Source organism: Sphaeramia orbicularis, chromosome 24 (assembly GCF_902148855.1).
Source record: "Sphaeramia orbicularis chromosome 24, fSphaOr1.1, whole genome shotgun sequence".
Lineage (NCBI taxonomy): Eukaryota > Metazoa > Chordata > Actinopteri > Kurtiformes > Apogonidae > Sphaeramia > Sphaeramia orbicularis.
Genome location: NC_043979.1, coordinates 22,977,781 through 22,999,153, shown reverse-complemented (window position 1 = coordinate 22,999,153; position 21,373 = coordinate 22,977,781). Strand labels below are relative to the sequence as shown.

Sequence of the window (21,373 nt, the reverse complement as noted above, 5' to 3'; positions counted from 1 at the left end):
CTCAAAACAATTTCATTTTTAGAAGGTACTACTCAAGCCACAGCTTTAACCCTTAGTGGCACAAGCGTCTGGACCCTACACGCTTCCATGAGTGGGTTAACCCTTTAGAGGGCACCCAAAGAAATACTCTGAAATTCTAAATGTCATAGTGTGTTATTGGAGGACATAACAAGATTTTATTACTTCTGTGAAAATTTTCTAAATTTTTTATCGACATGTAGAAAATCAAGGTCAATGAAGTTACTGTATTTGATTCCTTGCCTGCATGTGGCAAAATAAATAAGTAAATAAATAAATAAATCCAAGAAGTAGATATAAAAATACATATATTTTATAACATTAGAGCATCACTTTTAGAACATTAGAACAACATAAGTACTGATCCAGACACCTGTCAACATACACATTATCACTTTGAACATCATTACTTACATTAGTACCATTACTTCATCGTACCTAACAAAGCGACAAAGTGACAAATGTAGTCACTTGCCTGATAAAGGGTTAAAAGTAAAGCAAAATATATAAATTATATAATAATATAGTATAATATGTACAGTATATAGTATACAACAGCAATATTTGAGTGAGTGAGTGAGTGAGTGTATTAATGTAGAATGAATCAAAGGTTCAAATGTAATTCTATTGAAAGAGTGTGGGTCAGCTGTGGCCCACCTATGGAAGTATATAATAAAAACAAAACAAAACAAAAAACCTACAGTTTCATAAAATGTATAAAAGGTAAGTTAAAAATGTAAATGAAATGATGCCAATAATGTGTTTTTGAGGAATACCAGGCATGTGCAATATTAACATTTCATTACAAAGATATTGAAAGAAAACAGCCTCACTGGGTCATGTTTGACCCACTTGTGCATGTAAGGGTTAAAAATATGATTTCTATCTGTGTAAGAAATACCTAGGTTTACATCTGTCACTTTACCCAATAATGTTGGGTATTCAGAGAATACAGAGTATCAACACAGGTGTCTCATACTGACCTGGTATAGAGTGTGGTTCTTGTCCTTGAAGCAGGGTACGAGGTGGGAGTAGATCTGCAGGGAGTAATAATAGGCAGCCAGCTGCAGCGACAAGGCTGAGTGACACTGTTTCTCAAAACACTTGTTGGCATCGAGAACCTGGAAGGATGGATGAACAGATATAAATAAGAGTGCTTGTGTGGACCCATGTGTGGACCGCATTCAGTCACTTCAGTTTGTTAGCAACATCAGTCTTATAATCCAAGAAGGCTTAACAAGCTCTCTACAAAGGATCTATATAACATGTAATACCCTCAGTTTAGGATTCACTGGTGATTCGGCAAGTGTTGAGAATCATTAGGGATCTCATTACCTTGAACGAAATCTAGTGCAGTTTGTTGTATGTCTTACTACATTGCTTTTCCATTTTTTATAGCTAACACAGTAGAGTGTTTCAGATGGCTGCCAAGGAATGGCACTCAGACCATGGACATGATGCCATATATCAGTAAGACTAGGTAGCAATAGCCAATAGAAAAACAACACACTGTCACATGTTCATAGACTGTTTGAATAATTTAGACTGAATTACAGAACGCCATTGGTGTTTTTTTTTTGTGTGTGTAATTACCACCTACATCAGGGTCAAACCAAGACTCAATTTGCTTACAGACAAACATGGACAAACTGCTGTAAAATCCTACATATATGACTCAGAAAGCTATATTTTGTGAAGATTAAAAACATATAGAATCTAAGTTTATGCTAATGTAAAACACAGGGCTTCTAAGGTTCTCTATTAAACTACACTCGTTTTATGTGTGTGATAACATTGTTCAGAATTGTACGACAATGTGACTTGTGATTAATGTTACCGCACTGACAGTAATTAATCTGAGGTTAGTTGACAGCCAGCTGGGGCTAACTGGGATATCGAAAAGGCAAACGATATGAAGTCCTGGGCAGCGTATCCGGGGCTGTATGTGGTAGATAAAAAGCCCACATGCTGAGTGTAACTTTTAATATTTTTGTTCAGTATAATTTCTACACAACAACAGAAGGAAGGTAGTGATAACTGTGCAATATTGATCGTTTGAAGTGGGTGGTGTCAAACTCAGCAGCAGTTTAGCAAATTTGCAGAGAGAGTGGCTGTTTTCAAGCAATATCTCATCTGTTGTCACCATTTTTAGTTGTATCCCTTGTGCATCTCTGTGAAACGGTCTGTCCCTTGGCTGGACAATAAATCTTTCAATCCCCATTTGAAATATCTCATGAATGGCTTAACAGGAAATTGGAAAACAAACGTTCCCTTGAACAGATAGAATGATAGCATTTTGGTGGCCCATGGTCACTAGCCTGGCCAGCCATCCCGTTTTCTCAGTGTATTCAGTACTGAGCAAACGGTCTGGAACTGCTCCATTCACTGTGAATTATTCCAGATCTATTTTATACCGGGTCAATCATAAATCTCGGGGGCGGGTGTTTCGCAATGCGTCATATGCACTGACTTCTTTTGTCACGAGTCGAAGTCAGTTCCAAGTCTGCAAATGTCTTTACAGTTGTTTGATTCAAAAATTAGGATTGAATTACAGATTACACGCTGTATTCTGAAGTTTCTCTGACAAAAGCGTCACGTCCATCTTATCTGTGATTGGTTTACTTGGTAGCTGTTAGTCCCGCCTTCAGATTTGGATTCATTCCCCGCAATTCCAGATGGATTTCTTATTGAGAAAGATGGACAGGGTGTAATCTGTAATTCAATCTTTATTTTTGAATCAACCAACAACAGTTGTAAAGAGACTTGTTGACTTGGAACTGACTTTGACTTGTGACAAAAAGAAATCTGTGTGTATGACGTACTGCAACCCCCCCCCCCCCCCCCACGAGACTTGTGATTGGTCAGGTATAAAATAGATTGGGCATAATTCACAGTGAAAGGAACAGTTCCAGACTGATTGCTCAGTATTGAAAACACTGCAAAGGCTGGCCAGGGTACAAGGTCACAGTCAAAGGTCGCAGATTAAATAAATTACAACTAAAACTCACTGACTGCAGGTTGTTAGTGATTTGGACAACTGCCAGCGTATGACTCAAGGATAGTGCATAAATATGTGGTTATTGTTTGTTTCTAAGCAGCAAGGACTAAGATCAACTTTCACCAACGTGCGCTATTGCATCTCTCATCAGCACCAGAGAATGCAACTTGTGCAATTAATGTCATCTGTGGCCCATGGGCCTCTGTCTAAATTAATTTTCTGCTCTTCACAGAAAGAAATTTGGGCACCTCATATTTAGATTGTCATAATGTGATGGCTTTTGATTCACTGCCATTTAATACCATTGAGGGGCCTTATCCAGCAAGTTGGTCTGATACAGGGACGACAATAGCTCATCTAGAAAAATAAGGCATCAATAAAGAATAATATTTACTGCGTCATTTCACATAATCACACTATAATACAATCACACGGTTACAAACAGTGCCTGAATATGTCTATAAAATGTTGTGTATAAAAGTTGTGTGTGTGTGTGTGTGTGTGTGTGTGTGTGTGTGTGTGTGTGTGCTAGCGTGAGACTGTGTCCACCTACCTGAGGCAGGGCCAGTAAGTAGGACAGAGCCAGCATCATGTCCCTGGGAAATGCATCATTGGCCAGCTGTAGCAAAACTGGAAAGAATGGAGGGATAGAGAGAGGAGGAAGAAAAGACTTTAACTAAAGCACTGAGGATTAACAACCAACCCTTCCCTCTTGGACGAGTCTCATCCAACGTTTGTTGAATACAGACGACAGTGACTGTCAGAATACACCTCTCTGTGGGCCAGACAAAATAGAGGGGAGGTAAAAATAGAGGGAGACGAGACGGAAGGGGGAGACAAAGTCAAGAAGTGCCATTAACAATCCCCCTAGAGTTCTGGGATTCTGTCCATCTTCTCACCAGGCCATTATGTGCATTCCTTTGCATAAAATGTTAGTGTGTGTGCACATGCATATGTGCGTGTGCATGGTTTCTTGCATACAGTATTCATTATTCAAAGAGTAAGTATATGCCCACTTTGAATAAGTGTGCTTCAGATGAGACCAAACTTCTTTTAAGAGCACTTTAGAGCTGAATCTTCTGAAAGTCAAATTAGCCTATAGATACTAAAACACCAAAGTCAGACACACAAGTTTGACAAGAGTCACATATGATCCTCATTTAACCGGTTTTAACTTGTTCCTTTTAATAACCATCTGGCAGAATCATGACAGGACACAATTTCTACTCAACTGCTTGACTGCAGATTCATAAAACACACTACTAGGAGACAACGTATATCACACTATCAAGTACATAATTGGTTTTAGAGAAGAAAAGGTCCATCCATACATATGAATGGATAAATTGTAAAGGCAACATAGCTGGATGTCAACAGTTGTGCCTCCATGGTTTTGTTTTGGTTTGCCATGAACGATTAGGGTAATTGACAATTTTGTGCTAGCACTTATGTAGGCATGAGGAAGAGCGCTTAAGTACATTTAGTTTTACTTTTATCTATTTTTTTTTTTTAAATTTTGAACATGTAAAGAAACAAAATAAAACAAAAACAAAATAACATTAAAAGAACAGAATCCGTCTACAAGTACAAACAAATCTAATTTGCATGGTTGAAAAGGAGTAGAAAGAAGTATAAACTTAGTTGATCCTACCCCTCAAATACTTTTACATCATTATCGGTAACTTAATTCATGAATCAAACAACATGTTTTTTTTAATTCAGTTATTTCAATGCGCTGAATAGTTTTAGTTGATCTTTTTTTTTTTCTTAGCTTTCGTTTTTCCCATACTATGAGGAAAGCCTATAGTGTTATACAACCTGAAAATGGATGAAGGATATGTCATCTAATCTGACATCTAATCATCTGACTGATATTAATACATTTATATTTTGCTTTAGTTAGAGTTGTATTGTTCATTGTAGTTTCTGGGGGGGTTTTTTGTTTTGTTTTTGACTGATGCGTATGTAACACAGGTTGGTTGAATGGAATTGGGGCATGGCTCATATTCTTGTTCATCTAATGCTGATGGAATCTGAAAGAGGAACAAAACTTTATGTCAAACTGCCAGACTGGAGGCCATAATAGACAAGTTTTAACAAAACATATGAGCATATACACAAACCCACTAATACGGTCATACTCAAAGTATCGTTATGGCTGAAATCAAAGGAGTTTGGTGAGATGAATATCAAATGCCAAATCACACAGACTCCCTTAGTTAATCACTTACTACCTCGCTTTCTCAATCCGAGGAAATAGCAGAAGAGAGCAGAGAGAAACAGAGGCAGACAGAATCACTTTGTAGTCTCAGACCCAAGGAGAACAAAAGCCTGTGCTGGTGATAAGAGCCTGAGACAAACTGGAACAGACAGAGAAAAGTAGAGCATGGACACTGGGAGAGAAGAAGAGGCAGGGGCAGAGGGAGACGCATCAACTGTAGAGCACAACGCACAGTAATATGCATATGTGCGCACAGACCAAAACATGACATGTACAGTACAGTTGGAGGTTCAATGTGTGTGAGAGGAAGGGGGTGGAGTGATGTACCACTTTAAAGAGCCATAACAGCGCTCTTAAGAAGAGTGCCCTGCCTCCTCCTTTTTTCTCGTTTTTCTCACCCCTCCTCTCCTACCCCCCGGGTTTCAATGAGCTACACCTCAGAATGAGCTGATTACACGCCTCTCTAAAGCTACTGATACCATCGGGACAGGAATTACCAGAGGGGTAAACACACACACAGAGAAAAAGATAACCCTGACTTAAAAGCATACACTATTTCTGCTTGTGTGAGAGAGAGAGAGAGAGAGAGAGAGAGAGAGAGGGAGAAGGGGGGGGGGGACAGAGAGTGATAAAGAAACACCGTGTAGGGGAGTGGGAGTGTTTGCATGTGTGCACCTATTTTTTTTTTTCTTTTCCAGCTCATGTGTCCACACGTACATACACACTCCTCATCCTGTGTCAGCTAAATCAGGCACATTGTTAGCGGGATGGAGAGACAGTGACTTATTACTATTTCACCTGTGCAGGCAGTGTGAAAACAGCTTATTACGCCCTGGTCAACATGCAGCCAATGGGAGCGCACCAGGGCCAGCTCGGGGTCAGGTACGGCTGCACTTGTGTGTGTGTGTGAGTATATCTTGCCGTTTCACCTCACACCTAGAACAGCCTTGCTCAGTTTCTGAGTTTCTGCACCTTACTCAGCTCAATCCCAATAAGTCACTTTCCACTTGTGTCATCATTAATTACCTCCACCTTATCTAGGGCTAGGTGAAAAATCGATATATTTATTTTCTTAAAGGCCATCTCCTAGTCTGTTTTTGAGGACAGCCGGCGTGGCGTGCCGATACAAGAGTCATTAATCGAAGGTTGTTATCGGACGCAATGTCGTCCAGAGCCGCTTTTCTCTTTCTTAACACGTCGCACTCCTCGGCAGCTCCGAAGGGAAGGTGACTTTTAAGGAGAGAGATATTCATTTGAATGACAGTGGCAGTAAGAGAGAGAGAGCTCAGTAAGTTAGATTTGGTTAAACGTGCGAGTACGTGAAAGTGCTTATTTGTGTGCGTGTGCATATCAGGGCATTGGCATTCCGTAGCCAAAGTGTGTGCCTTGCATTTCTTCAGTGATCGCGCATTAGTATTCACACATGCACACACGCACAGACACATAAACACAAGTTTGCACTTTATTTTTGTAGTGGCATTGATTTTGGCGAGCAGCTGTGATCCATCACGCAGCATGGCCTTGATGTTTTGACTTCATGCTATCTCTCTGGTATCGCTGCAGTGACGCGTCATTATTTACTGTTGCTATGGGATGCGTGAGTGTACATTAATTAATCAATATGAGGCTATTCTTCCCATCTTGTCCCTCAGTCCACCACATATGGTGGCTGCTTGGGTAGATGGATGAGGAAAGGAGAGGGCAGGGTGTTTGTACTAGGGAGCAAATGCCACAGTTTTATAAACACAGAGAGACAAGGCAACAAAAACCAACACTTATAAAGAAAAACAAGCATTTGACAGATAACAAAACACAAGTATTGCAAAAAGTTATTGTATCACAGCTTGGAAAATTAAGATGAATTTTTAAAATCAGTTACAGGTATCTCCAAAATGTTTTTCAACTTTACATTTGGCACAACTCTAAAGTGCTAATCCAGCATTTTGTATAGTCTTAACGGTTAAACCCTTAAAACTAAACTAAATTAACTGCATTGACTTTTAGTCTCCACACCACCAGTTTGTGGGACAGTTTTCGGATAAAAATGTGCAGTGTTTGAACCCAGATGAGGGGAAAAAAGTTTCTTCTTTAACTTCTTTTCACACTAATGATTAAATAATTGCAGTCGCAGACAATGCATTTAATCCGGTCAAGTACTGTGTGCTTACCCTCTGTAGCAGGAAACAGAGTTTGTCCTTCAGTTTTCGTTTCAGCCAGTTTGCCAGTCCTTAATAAAACCTCTGCAAAGTTTTCCTGCCGCACGTCTTTGTAAGATGAATACACGTCTTGACTCTGCACGAACAAATATAGAAGACAGAGCAATAAGGCAATGCAAAATATTTGTCATTGTACAAAGGGGATCCCCACAGAGAAGAGCGCAGATCAGAAAATGACACAGAGAGATGTGATTAAGGTGACTGAACGCCTTAATTCCCAAGGAGTCAGACAGAAGAGAAATGGAGTAAACAAATGAACTTCAGAGCCAAATAAAGCATTTAACACAGCGCCCTTTGATAATTCACTTATAGGATTCTTGTACTGCGAGCGTGTGGTTTTTCATATATCTGAGAGTTGAACAGTGCAGTTTATGCTCCCCCTCGGCCGCAGAACATTCGTTTCAACGCCCAATGTTTCTTGTCTATCTTTGCTGTTCTCCCTCCATCTATCTTTCTGTCTTGTTGCATTTGTCGCTCTTTCTCTCTCAATCAGCCGCTCCTCCCTCCCCAGTTCATTGAAACTGTTAAGGTAAAAACCAATCCCATTGATCAGCTGGCTCATAGACAGATGGACGTGGGGAGCCATTATTGGTAGATGGATGATGGAAGATGGATGAACGCTGGAGATGGAGCGGAGGAAGGGATTTGGAGAGGCCTATTAAAATGTCATGAGAAGAGATGTATCGGCCTTCTCTGTTTCCCCTCGCGTCCACTCTTTTAGCTATCCACATGATTTGTGTCTCAGAGTAAAAAGCCCAGTCACAGCCCAGGGCAACCATTTTCAAGGCATAAAGGTCAAACTACTCCTTTCTTTACTTTTCTTGTTTTCTACTTCCATCAGTCTTTGTGCCCAAATCTTTACCTGTAGATATGTGTAATATTCATCTTCCTCCCCTCCATATAATAAACACAGCACTTCTACTGTTAGTGTTATATTTCCACTGCTGCTTTAATGTAGCTCTCTGTTATCATACCATTAATCTAACATTTTTATACCTTTCTTTTTTACATTTCGCCCTCTTTCACAGTAAAGAACTGTTAGTACTTTTAAATTGCTTTTGGCATTCAAATTACTTAGTCTGAAATCAATATTCATTTTGTCTCAACACTAGTTTTGAAGGAATTTATAAGTCAAAGAAAGAAAAAAATCTAATTAAATGCCTAAAGTCATGAACCTACTCAGGCATTTTTTGCTGTAATTTAAGAAGGTGTCCCGGGGCAACGAGGAGAAATAAGGACGACTGAATTGTGAAAGGAAGGGAAAATAATGAGCCATGAGGCACACACTCACCGGGTCTACATAGGGATCATCAATGAGTTCCTGATAAAAAGGGCTGCAGCCTTGACGCTCCAGGTTGGAGTTCTCATACGCCCCTTCTTGACTGGTGGCTCCTTCGCCGTGACCCTGAGGAGCCATCAAAACATCATTAAACTTTCACCACATGCCCACAGCACTGTCATCTCTCTCTGTCCCACCGCTCACTTCCTCTCCGTTTTTCTCTTTTTGTAGAAACTTGTGACCACAATCCTCCAACCCCAAACCCTGTCAAGACCTGAGATGCCATCAATCTCCACCCCGGTGACCTCGGAGCCACCATCAGCTGCTAGCTACCGCCAGATACTGAAATATTCAACAGGCATGCGATTTAATTATGTAGGAGATGAGCTCTTGATTGGTTGTTTTTGGATTAAGCTTATGACAGAAGTGAGGATGTGTGTGTGTGAGATATAAGAAACATGCAATTTTTTTGAGTATAAGAACATACACACACACAGACACACAAATATATGCACATACTGAGCCAGTGGAATTCAAAGCAACCATAAAATCACACATCCAGTCATTACTTTGTTATTGTTGGCTGCTTGATCATGCTTTTTACAGCACACAACGGTTGATGGATTCACATCATAATCTCACTCGCATAAACACACGTCCATATGAGTAAACAACAAAATAGCAGGTCCCACAGGCTACCACTGCTTGTTTAGGAAAGGCGTCCATATTGTGAGTATTGGTCTTCAAATTCACCACAGACCACAAATAAAAGCAGGTTAACTGTCCGTGTTCTTACGTGTAGGGGCCTGAGGTAGTTGAGCGATTCCTTCCACCAGCGATGGTCGCTGACAGCGGTCAGCACAGCCTTCGTGGTCAGCCCCGTAGTGGTCAGCACTTCCATGGTCTTAGCTGTAGTTCTGTGTAGCAAGTCACCTGCTTTCCCCACAGGAGAGCCCACAGCGGAAGCACCGGCCTGGGGCCACGCAGGTGACAGCGGTGACAGGAGATAGACAAGAAAAATGACAGAAGCGTTATTCTACTGTGTCAGTGTAGAGTCAGCCACAGAAGTCTCATTAACATTGCATCGGTACGACAGAATACCTCCAACACTTCCTATTTATAAACAGAGAAACAGCATCAGTGGAGTTCTCTCATCATTACATCTGTAGTCATATTACACCAAAGGACGGTGTTCTTGTTGTTGATTGTTTTGTTTGTGTTCCGCATAAGGGAATTACAGTATGCAACATTCAAGAAGCACAAACCCCTTTCGGTGCTGCATGAGAGACTGTGTTCTTTTCAGAAAACTGTCACTCAGGAAAAGGACTGTTCCAAGCTGGTAGATTTATATACAAAGAGACAGTTTTGTTTTCTTAAACCTTAGTCAGTTAAATTTATACGACTGCACCACGTTGTGCAATTCAGCAATTTATTTCCTCAAACCTTGAAAATACAACTGCATGCAGTGACCCGGTACTCGAGCGGTTAAGGTCAAAACTATGAACCGCAACGGCCCTGATTCGAGTCTTCAACCATGGGGCCTTTTTTGCATTTTATTCCCTTTCTGTCTCTACCCTAGTGTTGTCTGCTATTGAATAAAGGCAGAGAAATGCTCCAAAAAACTACACTTCTGGTTAAGTGTTAAGAAATATTGCCAGCAAGACAATAAAATATAATTGCAGCTTGCACGTAATGTTCCACAATTCAGCAATTAGTGACTCGTACAGATCTAAGATGAGAGACCCTCATCTCTAGAATTCACAAAAATGAGGAAATTAATTGTGCGTGCAGTGATGTACTTGTGTTGCCATGGTAAGCAAGTTACTGCAGTCTGGAACTGATTTTAAATCCACATTCAGAGGGCCGGTGGGCTAGCGTCAAATCGTTTAGCACGTTACATCAATACTTTATTTGGCGGGGGAATGGGGGTCAGGGAATGAAAGGAACTCGTACACACATGAAGCGGAGATGTTGGTGAAATAAAACACACACACGCATATAAATACATAAACGCAAGTAGCTCACCACCGGAGACCGTACACACACATCTAGAGGGCACGGATATCTACACATGTGAGGGTACGGTCGTCAATACAACAATAAAATGACAAGAGACGGCTTCAAATGAGCACTCATCCACACACAAAGGGGATGCAATGCAAGTCATGAAACATTAACACCCACTCAAGGCATCATAAAGCTGGCTGTGCTGTAAGGGAGGAGAAGGGAGGCATAAATAAACCAAGGGAGCTGAGCAATCTTAACACTAGATTTACACCTCATTAAATATGAAGCAATAAGAAAACACACAAACAGAACAAAGGACGGAGACACACCCACACAGGAATAGTGGAACAGACAGCTACAGCTAATACAAAAAGACAAACACGTCGCAAGTACATCTACATACAGAAAGGTTTTACATGTAGAGACACAAACACAAACCTTTAGAGAGTCTGTCTCATCGGCCTGTCGTGAATTCTCGGTAATAACAGGCTCCATTTGATAGTTAACTGCCTGGTATAACACCTGGAGGACAGTAAGTACGAAGAAGGAGGAGGAAAAAAAAAAAAAAGAGATGTTATTTTTCAAGCCGCCAAACAACTTGATGGTTATAAGTGGTTTAAAAATGTCAAAGGGAAGGTGAGGAGATTGCTTTTTGCACCTTAAAATACTTAAACCTGCACTAAGGCTTTAATATTGTACAGTTTATCTTTCAAAGGTGCATGGTTTGTTTGTCTTATTGTCTTACTTTTATGATAATATCCATAATAATCCGAATAATGTATTTTCATTCAAAGGTGCTTTTAAGATCAATAAAACATATAGGCTCCATTATGCAGAACTAACAAACATAATATACAATATGGTACACAAACAAGAAAATGGAAAATAAATATGATAAACTAAAAAAAGTCAGAGGTTATGATACTGAGTGGATTATTTAAACAATAATCAAATCCTTATTTATAGTAGAACAAATAGTCATTCTTTTCTTTATGGTTACAATCGCACATGTGCTTAATATGAATATAGTATATATTTATTTAATTATTGCTCAGATGCAGTTTTTGTTCACCTTTTTGCAATATTTTTTTTGCAACCGGTCATGAACAGTCACAAACTGACCCGCCTGTGCAAAGGTACAATAACAGAGATATCAGCCCGGCATTGCATGGAAGTAAACATAGAGGCAATTGAAGGCAGCTTTAGAGGTTTCATATCTGGGTAGGTGGGCAGTGGAAGTCCCTTTGGGCAATTTCTTCCTATGCTTTCAAACACAGATGTTATGACAGACTATATGAGCAAAAATACTGGGACATGTCACAGAAAAAGATAGCTTACCTGTAGTGTTGTTTCTTATCCTCTTTGGTTCTTTATTGGTTTGAAATCCTGTGGGTTATATCTATAGTTTTTTATCTATATTTTTACCCTTACTGATTGTGAATATTTATTCTATTATGTACAGTATTTATGTTATTTGATTGATAGATATGTATTTGTGTGATTGCTCCCATTGTTGCACAACAATTGCCCCATTGGGGACAAATAAAGGTGATGATTGATTGATTGAGATCACAGTTCGTCTGTATGTGGGCCCTGAACTAAAACCACTTCTAGAGCACTGGAGGATCTAAAAGCGAGCACCACGGGATATGTGAGAGAAAGATGGGAAAAGGAAGCCAATATTGAGCTAAGAGAGGACTGGGAGCGAATATGTGCAAACCAGTGGAAAACTACTAACTCTCTATTTTGGAGGGAGTATGGATGGAAGAACATAATTAGGTTTTTCTTGACTCCTGCACAGAGAAAGTATGCAGATACCAAATATTGGAGGTCTTGTGGTGCTCCAAAAGCGAATCACTTTCACATCTTTTGGGGGTGCCTCAAGGAATATTGGAGGGAAATAAAAACGGTTATAGATGAAGTAACAGGTATTGAAACCCCCTTAATATTTGAAATTTTATACTTGGGAAACATTGATTCTGTAAATCTGTTAAGAAGGGATGACTACAAATTGACTAGAATAATGCTGCTGGCTAGTAAAAAGGCAATCACCAGGAGATGGAGAACGAGTCTGGTGCCCAACATACAGGAATGGGAGGATGTTATGCTCAATATTTATATAATGGAGAAAGTTACTGCATATGTTAGGTTGGAAGTCGATGAGTTCAGAGATATATGGGAAGGATGGCTACAATATGTAAGACAACACAGATCAGATTTTGTATAGGGGAAGTGATTTTACTGTTGGTTATGTAGGCTACTTTTCAGCAGGCATTAGTACTGACCAACATTTTACATGCACCTTGGTAAGAGACCCATTGAAGGAAACTGATTTTCTTTTTACACCCTGGTTCGATGCTACAAAGTTTGTGTTTTTTGTTGTTGTTTTATTTTATTTTTATTTATTTTATTTTTTTGTTTCCTTATTTTACTTTACATGCTTGCTGGAATGATGTGTATGTGGAGGTATATCCTTGATATGGAAACATCTGTGTTGAAAAAGGTAATTTTACAAATGTAAAGGAATTTCTTTTTTTTAAAGTGAAATAAAATACAAATTTAAAAAAAAAAAAAAAAAACCACTTTTAGTTCCACCCTTTGCTGTTAATAGCATCGGTGTATTTTCTGCACATGTTCGACTTGACACCCCTGCACTTGAGGAAAGTAGAGTGAAGCTGCACAACCTGGGTTTGCAGGTCACTGGAGGCAGCCAAGAGCCCGTGAATATTATCAGGGGGACAGTGGGTGAGAGAAAAGGCCAACAGCTCCTGTCGGGCCTCCAGGTCTCCGTAGCCCTCACACTGACCGAGCAAACTGCACACCTCCCATGCTGGACTGTAACCTGGAGGAAGATCAGATGGAGGGAAGGAGGTAAGCAGAGAGTTGAAATAAGCATGTACGTCTGATATAAAACGCTCAGAAGGGAAAATGATGAAAATATAATAATGAGATACAGGTGTAACCTCCCAAACAGTGAGACATTAATACATGTTTAAGTGAAAATATGTTTTCCCTTGAAGGAAATATCAGCCTGATGCTTTGTAATAACTGCTCTACATTGTTCCAGCTTCATCACAGTCAAAAAGCAACACAGCACCGTGACTTCATTCCTACAAACAGATTCAATTATTCCCTCTACGTTCCCAGACAGAGAACACCGGTGCTTATCTGATTACACTGTCTTTCTCTCCCCGACACCTTTTTTTTTTTATACTCAGTCTGTTCTGTTACTCAGCAGTAAGAGTAGAACCAGCCAGTTCTTCTTTTTTTTTTTTTTTATTCACTTTAATTTTTAAATGGGGTCAGACAAAATATCATCATCTCAGTGATCATTTAAAATCCCTGTAGGGAAATTCTGGAGAATAGACGTAGAAGACAGACATATTATGGAGATATCATTTCTTTTAAATTGTTCTTGTGCGAGAAGGCAAACGCACTGCCATATTTTTTTTCTTCTCTGTGGAAAGATGTTAAGAAGCCCAAAGGAATGATAAAAAAAAAAAAAAAAAAAAACCACACATGCACACACCAGAAACATCATATAAACCATTACAGACCCCAACTTAAAACTGGTTAAGCACAACCTGCATCTACAATGTAAAATACATTAAGAGGCACTTCTGTGGCTGCTGCTAGGCATGATCATTTTTGGTAAACTTATCATTTCTGATGTTTATTCTGATGTGTTATACTCTGCCGCTACATTTGACATTCTGCCTGCTCCTCGTAAGAACTGTGGGCTCCACTCTAGTTTTTGCCATTACTCATTTTTATAGTTTTCAACATCATTGCCTTCATTTATAATAGCAACATATCAATCTATTCCCACTTGCATTCATAGGACAACTGTGCACAAGTATGTAGAACTGTTAGGGACACTACACTGCCAATTTAATAACAAAGTATGTTTGATTAAATTTAAAATGACTACAAATGCATAATTGTGCTGTGCATCTTGACTAATAGTTGGTATCCAAATCTGATGGCAAGCTTGCGAGCGATTAGATTACAGTCAATAATTAGAGGGGTCACAATGACATTATAGCTGACAATTAATTGTCATAAAAATCACTGTGATTAGCAATTGAACTCATCTTTTTTTCTCTTCATTTTATGCTATTACACAATTATAGTGTAACCCTCACAACAGTATTATGAGACACATACATCTGAATAGTCATTTATTGGTACTGAATGGATGTTAATGTCAATGGATGCTCAATGAAGCAGGTCAAAATGATAAAAAAAAATTAAATATGACATTCTGTTCTGTCTTGTAGGTGTTTGTTCAGCGGGCGAATATTGTTCTACAGAATATGTAAAGTGATCAAGGTCAGTTTCAGTAACGACATCCAGGTACTTATGGGATGATGCAGATAAGCCGTTCAATGATCTGACAGAAAATGACTATAGCAAGACACTACCGCAGGGTCTTTGGAACACTATTATTTTGGAAACTACTGCCTATTAATCCACTCAATCACTTTCCATCAGCCAGGGTCATGATAACCGCAGCTGCTTTCATTATTTTTCTGACACGAAAAGGCTGTTTTGGTCTGTGGGTTAATACAGAACACCTGCTGCATTTGTCAACAAGGCTCCAGGTGGGAAAGGCCTCTGTTACAATTCAAATGACTTCGGCAGACGATTAGAGGCTTAAAGATGCTTTGCCCTCGGTGTAACCTTATGAGTGAGCCAAATGAGGAAAAGGCACATTAGGCACGGCAGAGTGGTGGTTAGCACTTCCGCCTCTGGGTTTGACTCCCCATTGGTTTAGAGCCTTTCTGTATTGAGTTTGCCTGTTCTCTCCAGGTTTCCCCCGTCATTGAAAACAGGCACTTAGATGAATTTTCCTTTCAGTGCCTTTAACCCTCAATGACTCAAACAGCCATCGACAACCAAAAGCATCTATTGACCTAAAAATATACTTATTACCCCGCCCTCCAAAGGGGAGACAATGGGTATTGTTTTTGGTTTGGTTTGCTTGTTTGTGGACACTAGCAGTAACTAGAAGCACTCGGAGAGCGCAGACCTCCGCCAAGGCTGATCAGTGGCCCCCCCCGTGGGCCCCCCCACGCCAAGGAGGTTATGTTTTTGCCAGGGTTTGTTTGTCTGTCTGTCTGTCCGTTAGTGTGCAACATAACTCAAAAAGTTATGGACAGATTTTGATGAAATTTTCTGGTCTGCACCCCCCCCGTGGGCCCCCCCCCCCCCCCACCCCCGATCACCACCAAAATTTAATCATTTCTTCCTGATCCCATTTCCAACAAACCCTGAAAATTTCATCAAAATCTGTCTATAACTTTTTGAGTTATGTTGCACACTAACGGACAGACAAACAGACAAACAAACAAACAAACCCTGGCAAAAACATAACCTCCTTGGCGGAGGTAAAAATATTGCTTCAGTTTATACCAAATTTGGTTTATAAATTGCCAGTGACCAAGAATAGATCTGATTACATTTTGGGAACAGTAGGTCAAAGTTCAAATTTTTTCTGAATTTTTAAAGTCTTTTGTTTCCCATTTACTTATAATGGGTGGAATTTGTTTTTTTTATTATTTTTTTTCTTTAATTATTTATTATTTTTATTTTTATTTGTATTACTATTTATTATTTTAATTATTTATTTAATGGGTGGAATTTCAAATGTCTGTAGCAGCAAAACTATAAGTTGAATTCATACCAGATTGGGTTTATAGATTGCCAGTGATCAACAATAGATGTCATTACATTTTGGAAGAGTAGGTCAAAGTTTCAATTTATTATGATTTTTTAAAATCTTTTTTTCTCCATTTACTTATAATGGGCAAAATTTTACATGTCTATAAAAACGTTAATTTTGTTTCAATTTACTTCAAACTTGGCACATATGTAGAAGCAATTGATATGCTGACATCACCACACACATAGGCATGATGACATCGGCTGGATCCATGCCAAAATAAGCTACAATATGTGCGAGGGGCGGGGTTTGTTGTGCCTGGCACCACTTGTTAACTTTTGAACCACTAACCCTATAATTACAATTAAATAATTCAGTTAAAATGAAGTTTCTCAGCTTTTCATTACAAAATTGATTCACCAACAAAACCAAAGTAATTTGGCTAATGCTCATTTTTACACTCCATTATTGAAATATTTTTACTTTTTCATCAGTTTTCTTAGTTTTTGATATAATAACCCTCAACTTTACTCTGAGCTTTAATGAACATCTACATGATGACTAAATTAACTATAGATAAATACCTACTTGTCACTGAAAAATGCAAAATGCAGAGAGTGACATTATAATAAATGGTGATGAATCACTTGGAAAAGGTTAAATAGAAAGAAAAATTAATCCAGCAGCCACCACAAAAGGTGTAGCTGTAGGTCTTCATGAGTTAAGTAAGCAACTGATGTAGATCTGGAGTTGGTCCCTGAGGTGATTCAATGGCAGCTCACTGCTCCTAATGTGCCAACTGCTAATGCTAATTGCTAATGGTAATACTAGGTATTGTGTGTGTGTGTTAGGATGGGTGAAATGCAGAGAATGAATTTCCCTACAAGGATGACACAAGTAAACCTTTGTTAGCTTTTCTGAAGGTTTCAACTGCTACGTACCTGCAGCCATGAGATCCTGACAGTGGATATATGAGGCCTTGAAGTCTAAACACTGAAGGGCTTGCTCTGCCAGCAGGGTCAGCACTTGGCCTTTTCGCGTGGCCTCGTCATCTCCTAGACACACGGACACACTCATGCTTATTAGAGCAGGCATTAGCATTGGAGATGTTCAGCATACAAACATGAAGGCAGAGAGTTCAGTCGAAGTCTTCAAACACTGGGAGGTCTAAAAGTATCTGCTGTGCCACAGAGCGGACATGACACCAAATATTAATCTGCCATAAATGAGGGGGTTTCCGTGTCCTTTTATCTCAAAGATGAAAAATGAAATATTAAAAAAGTCTATTCAGCCGTCACACTTAATAGGAATAAATCTCGGTTTTAATATCTTAAGAATGGTCAGATCGGTACCCGTGTTAATATTCATGTGGCAGCTCACAACAACCTTTTTGATCTCTGTTTTAGCTCAATAAACAAACAGGAGAGGATAGGACGATCAAAAGAGGCTCGGGCAGAAACAGGACATCTGAACAAACCTGTACACCGAAGATCAAAGAGGAAAGAATTGCGACGGCTATGGATTTTAGTGTGTATGGGTGTGTGTGTGAGCATGTTAGCCTGCGTTAGAGTCAGCGTTGGATGGAAATACTGTGTTTACTGCAAGAGGGGGAGAGGTGTCGGCCAAATATTTTCAGGGTGACTGGTAAAAGAGTGTCTTCAAAAGCTGTCAAGACCTCAATATACAGAAGGTTAGTGTGTGTACAGTGTGTGTGTGGGAGCGAACTTTCATTCACCCAGCGCTCTTTTAGACCAAATGCTTTTATCAAAATGTGTCCTGGCAAGTTGAAGCAGATATAAAATCTGGGATCTTGGAAATTCAATTGGAGACTTTACCTGTCCTTTACGAACAAATCAAAGGGAAGGATGGAAAGGTGAAAATGTGAAAACTAAAACAACAAACAGGAAAACACGGGTTCATAAGCTTTGACTACAAATTGAAGCCTCTACTCAAAGACAACATCATCTTCGAGATTTCAAAGTAAGCACAGTTTCATTCTGTTTGTATATGATTATTGATTCATTCAGAATAAAAACACTTTTTTCTCTTATAGTTACCTTAAAGACCATAATAATTTACAGAGCTTTTCTGTAGACTGAAGCAGGAACCAAATCCTTAGGTGCTACTGATACCTGCATTAAATATTCACCACAGAGCCCCGGAGCAATGCGCCCTTCAAAAGCCTCCCCCCTGCATTTATTTATTTAAAAATTTGTTTATTCCTCTTCTCTTCTCATCTCCCTCTGCCTCTTTTTTCTGAAACCACACTGTGAGAGCTGCCTGCTGACTGCATGTGAGCAGCACAGAAACAGAAATGCCACAAGGCCAGTTAGCAGGTTTCCTTTAGCGGGTGACAGGCTTCAGAGAAAAGGCGACAGAGCAAAGCTACGATTTAGGAGATGGAGGACAGAGGAGACGGGAGAGCAACGACTGGGAGAGGGGAACAAAAGTGCCACAGAACCATAACAAAACTGAAAACTGTAATGCAAGACTTTGCAAGATTTTGCAAAAAAGTCTTTGGTTCAATACCAGTGTTAAACCTTCATATCCTGCTGTATTGCTTTGACTTAAAAGACCGATTCCGAAGTGACTAAATGATGATTAAAAATCTGTCTTTTCAACAAATAACATTAGGTTGACTGCACCTTACCAGCATCTGCCACTAGATTTAAAAGAACTCTACAGATCAATTGTCGTGTCTGTTTTCAAAGCAACAAGAAGCAGTAAACAGACCTTCAAAGATGTCAAGCATCGGGCACTTCAACTCCAGATACAAGAACTCCAATTACTTACTCGCGGGAAAAAGTTCTCAAGTATCACAAAATAACCTGCAGTCAATCAGGGCAGCAGTGGTGTAGGTTGATCCTAAAACTGATAGTCAAGTGGAAATAACAAATAACAAAAGCTGCCATTCAGCAGGAACTCCAGCCATCCATCTTTCTTTATAAGCAGTAAATTCAGGGGTTCAGAGATGATTTAGTAGCCCAGTAGGAAACCTGAACCGAAATGCCAAGACTGCATGAAAACGTCTAGCTCTAGGCTTCTGTCCCGGGCCTTAGGTATTGTGAAGGACCCTAGTGGTCACCCTGGCACTGGTATTTTTGTTCTTCTTCCATCTGGCAGATGTTATTGTTCTATCAAGTGTTCTACCTCTCGGTCTGCCAACAGTTTTTTTCCCAGTGCTGTGCGTAGCCTCAGCAACTCCATATCACACACTTAACAATGTATGGTGTATGTTTTATTTTTGTATTTGTGCATAAATAACGCACTTTATATTCATGCACTTTGTCCAAGTGAGTGTCGGTTGATCTACCGGGTCACCTGTCTTTTTATTACTCTTATTCATGTAATTTTTCATTGTTTTTTTTACTTTGTACTGTCTTTTATGTATTTTTATGCTGAGCTCTTGCAACTCATTTTCCAATGCAGTTTTTCTGCAAATGGCAAATAAACTGATTCTGATTCTGAACTTGAGCGAGAAAAGGTTTTAAGAAGCACAAAAAGTAAAGTGTCGGGGGTTGAAATTTGCACTTATTCAGAGTGTGTGTGTGTGTGTAGTCAGTGTATTGTACAGGTGCTTCAGTGCCTCCATAGTGAGTGGACCTACCAGCTATTGTTCCGTCCAAACTACGCTACCGGTCAAAAGTTTGGACTCACCTGTTTTTTCTTCATTTTCATGACTATTTACATTGTAGATTCTCACTGAAGGCATCAAAACTATGAACGAACACACATGGAATTATCTAGTTTAAAAAAGTGTGGCATAATTCAAAGCGTGTTTTATATTTTAGATTCCTCAAAATAGCCACATTTTGCTTTTATTACTGCTTTGCATATTCTTGTCATTCAGTCTTGAAGGATTTCCCATTGATGCTGAGCACTTGTTGGCCATTTGCAGTCCATCTCATACCATTTAAATGAGAAGGTGAGTCCAAACTTTTGACTGGTAGTGTATATTTATAGAGAGATATTTTTTTCTAAACTGGTATATTCCCATTCCATTAAAAAAAAACTCTATCCACGTTATTATTGTCTGTCCACAAGGGGTTCAACTATAATTGCAAGAGATCCACCCTCACCATCTGGGATCTGAACAATTAAGTCAGTTTTTCAGTCAGTGTTCATTACGTTAACTGGATAAAACAAGCATAGAGGTTTTCAGAATTACACAAGGATATCATAATAATGGTGTGTTAAGATGCATGACAGTTGGACGAAGCTTTCCTCTCACTGGGAGGCAGGAGGCGAGCTCTATACATATGCCCGTTTCTGGTATGAAGCTGCTCTGTGGACAGTGACAGATGCGTTTTAGTGGAGATGTGAGCTACCTGTCCAACTGGACCGCAGGAGGTGTACAAAGGTGAACTTATGGAAGAAAAACAAAATGCCCAGTCTGTAAAGATAATATCAGGCATAGCCAAACAGTGTTGTGTTTTTGGTGGAAAAGCTTTGTAATTGTTGGGACCCCCTGCGTTAGACATTACGATGCAAAAATAACTATGAGCCACTACAAATACTCACAAACCATTGCTTCTGTTGGGTTTTAAATTGCAGACACCGTAGACTTCAGATAATATTAGTCACAGCAGGTACAGAGGCTTAAGTGTGTCATGAATTTGAGCAGTTGCAATTTATTGAAGCATATTTTTATTATTTACACAGTTAAATTTAAGACCTTTTTAAGACTCCTTAGAACAGAATTTAATGCTCATTTCACAGCAATGCTGGCATGAATTTGACTCCTAGAATTTAGAAAAATTTATTTATTTACTCCAACGCCTTCATTCCCACCGTTCCAAATAATTTCTCATGAGGAGGAGAAAAGCAAGCGATAATTGGTTCTTAATTTTAATATAAATTGTCAGGTTGGAACGGGTGGAACTGAGTCGGCTAACGTTACTTTCTTTGCAGCTCGGACATTTAAGCAAAATACAGCAAACACGTTTATAGCAACACAACTTACGACCTA

General features: G+C 39.4%; 1 protein-coding gene across 1 annotated transcript in view; it reads right to left on the bottom strand.

Annotated features, from left to right (window-relative positions):
* nbas (NBAS subunit of NRZ tethering complex) overlaps window positions 1-21,373 on the bottom strand; it is a 228,409-nt gene that overhangs the window by 113,925 nt on the left and 93,111 nt on the right. Inside the window, exons 34-41 of the mRNA XM_030128460.1 lie at window positions 17,346-17,459; window positions 13,424-13,581; window positions 11,178-11,261; window positions 9,529-9,705; window positions 8,745-8,858; window positions 7,406-7,529; window positions 3,570-3,646; window positions 1,002-1,139 (exon numbers count right to left, since the gene is read on the bottom strand). Of these exons, the coding sequence (XP_029984320.1) occupies window positions 1,002-1,139; window positions 3,570-3,646; window positions 7,406-7,529; window positions 8,745-8,858; window positions 9,529-9,705; window positions 11,178-11,261; window positions 13,424-13,581; window positions 17,346-17,459 (986 nt within the window). The remainder of the gene's footprint in view (window positions 1-1,001; window positions 1,140-3,569; window positions 3,647-7,405; window positions 7,530-8,744; window positions 8,859-9,528; window positions 9,706-11,177; window positions 11,262-13,423; window positions 13,582-17,345; window positions 17,460-21,373) is intronic.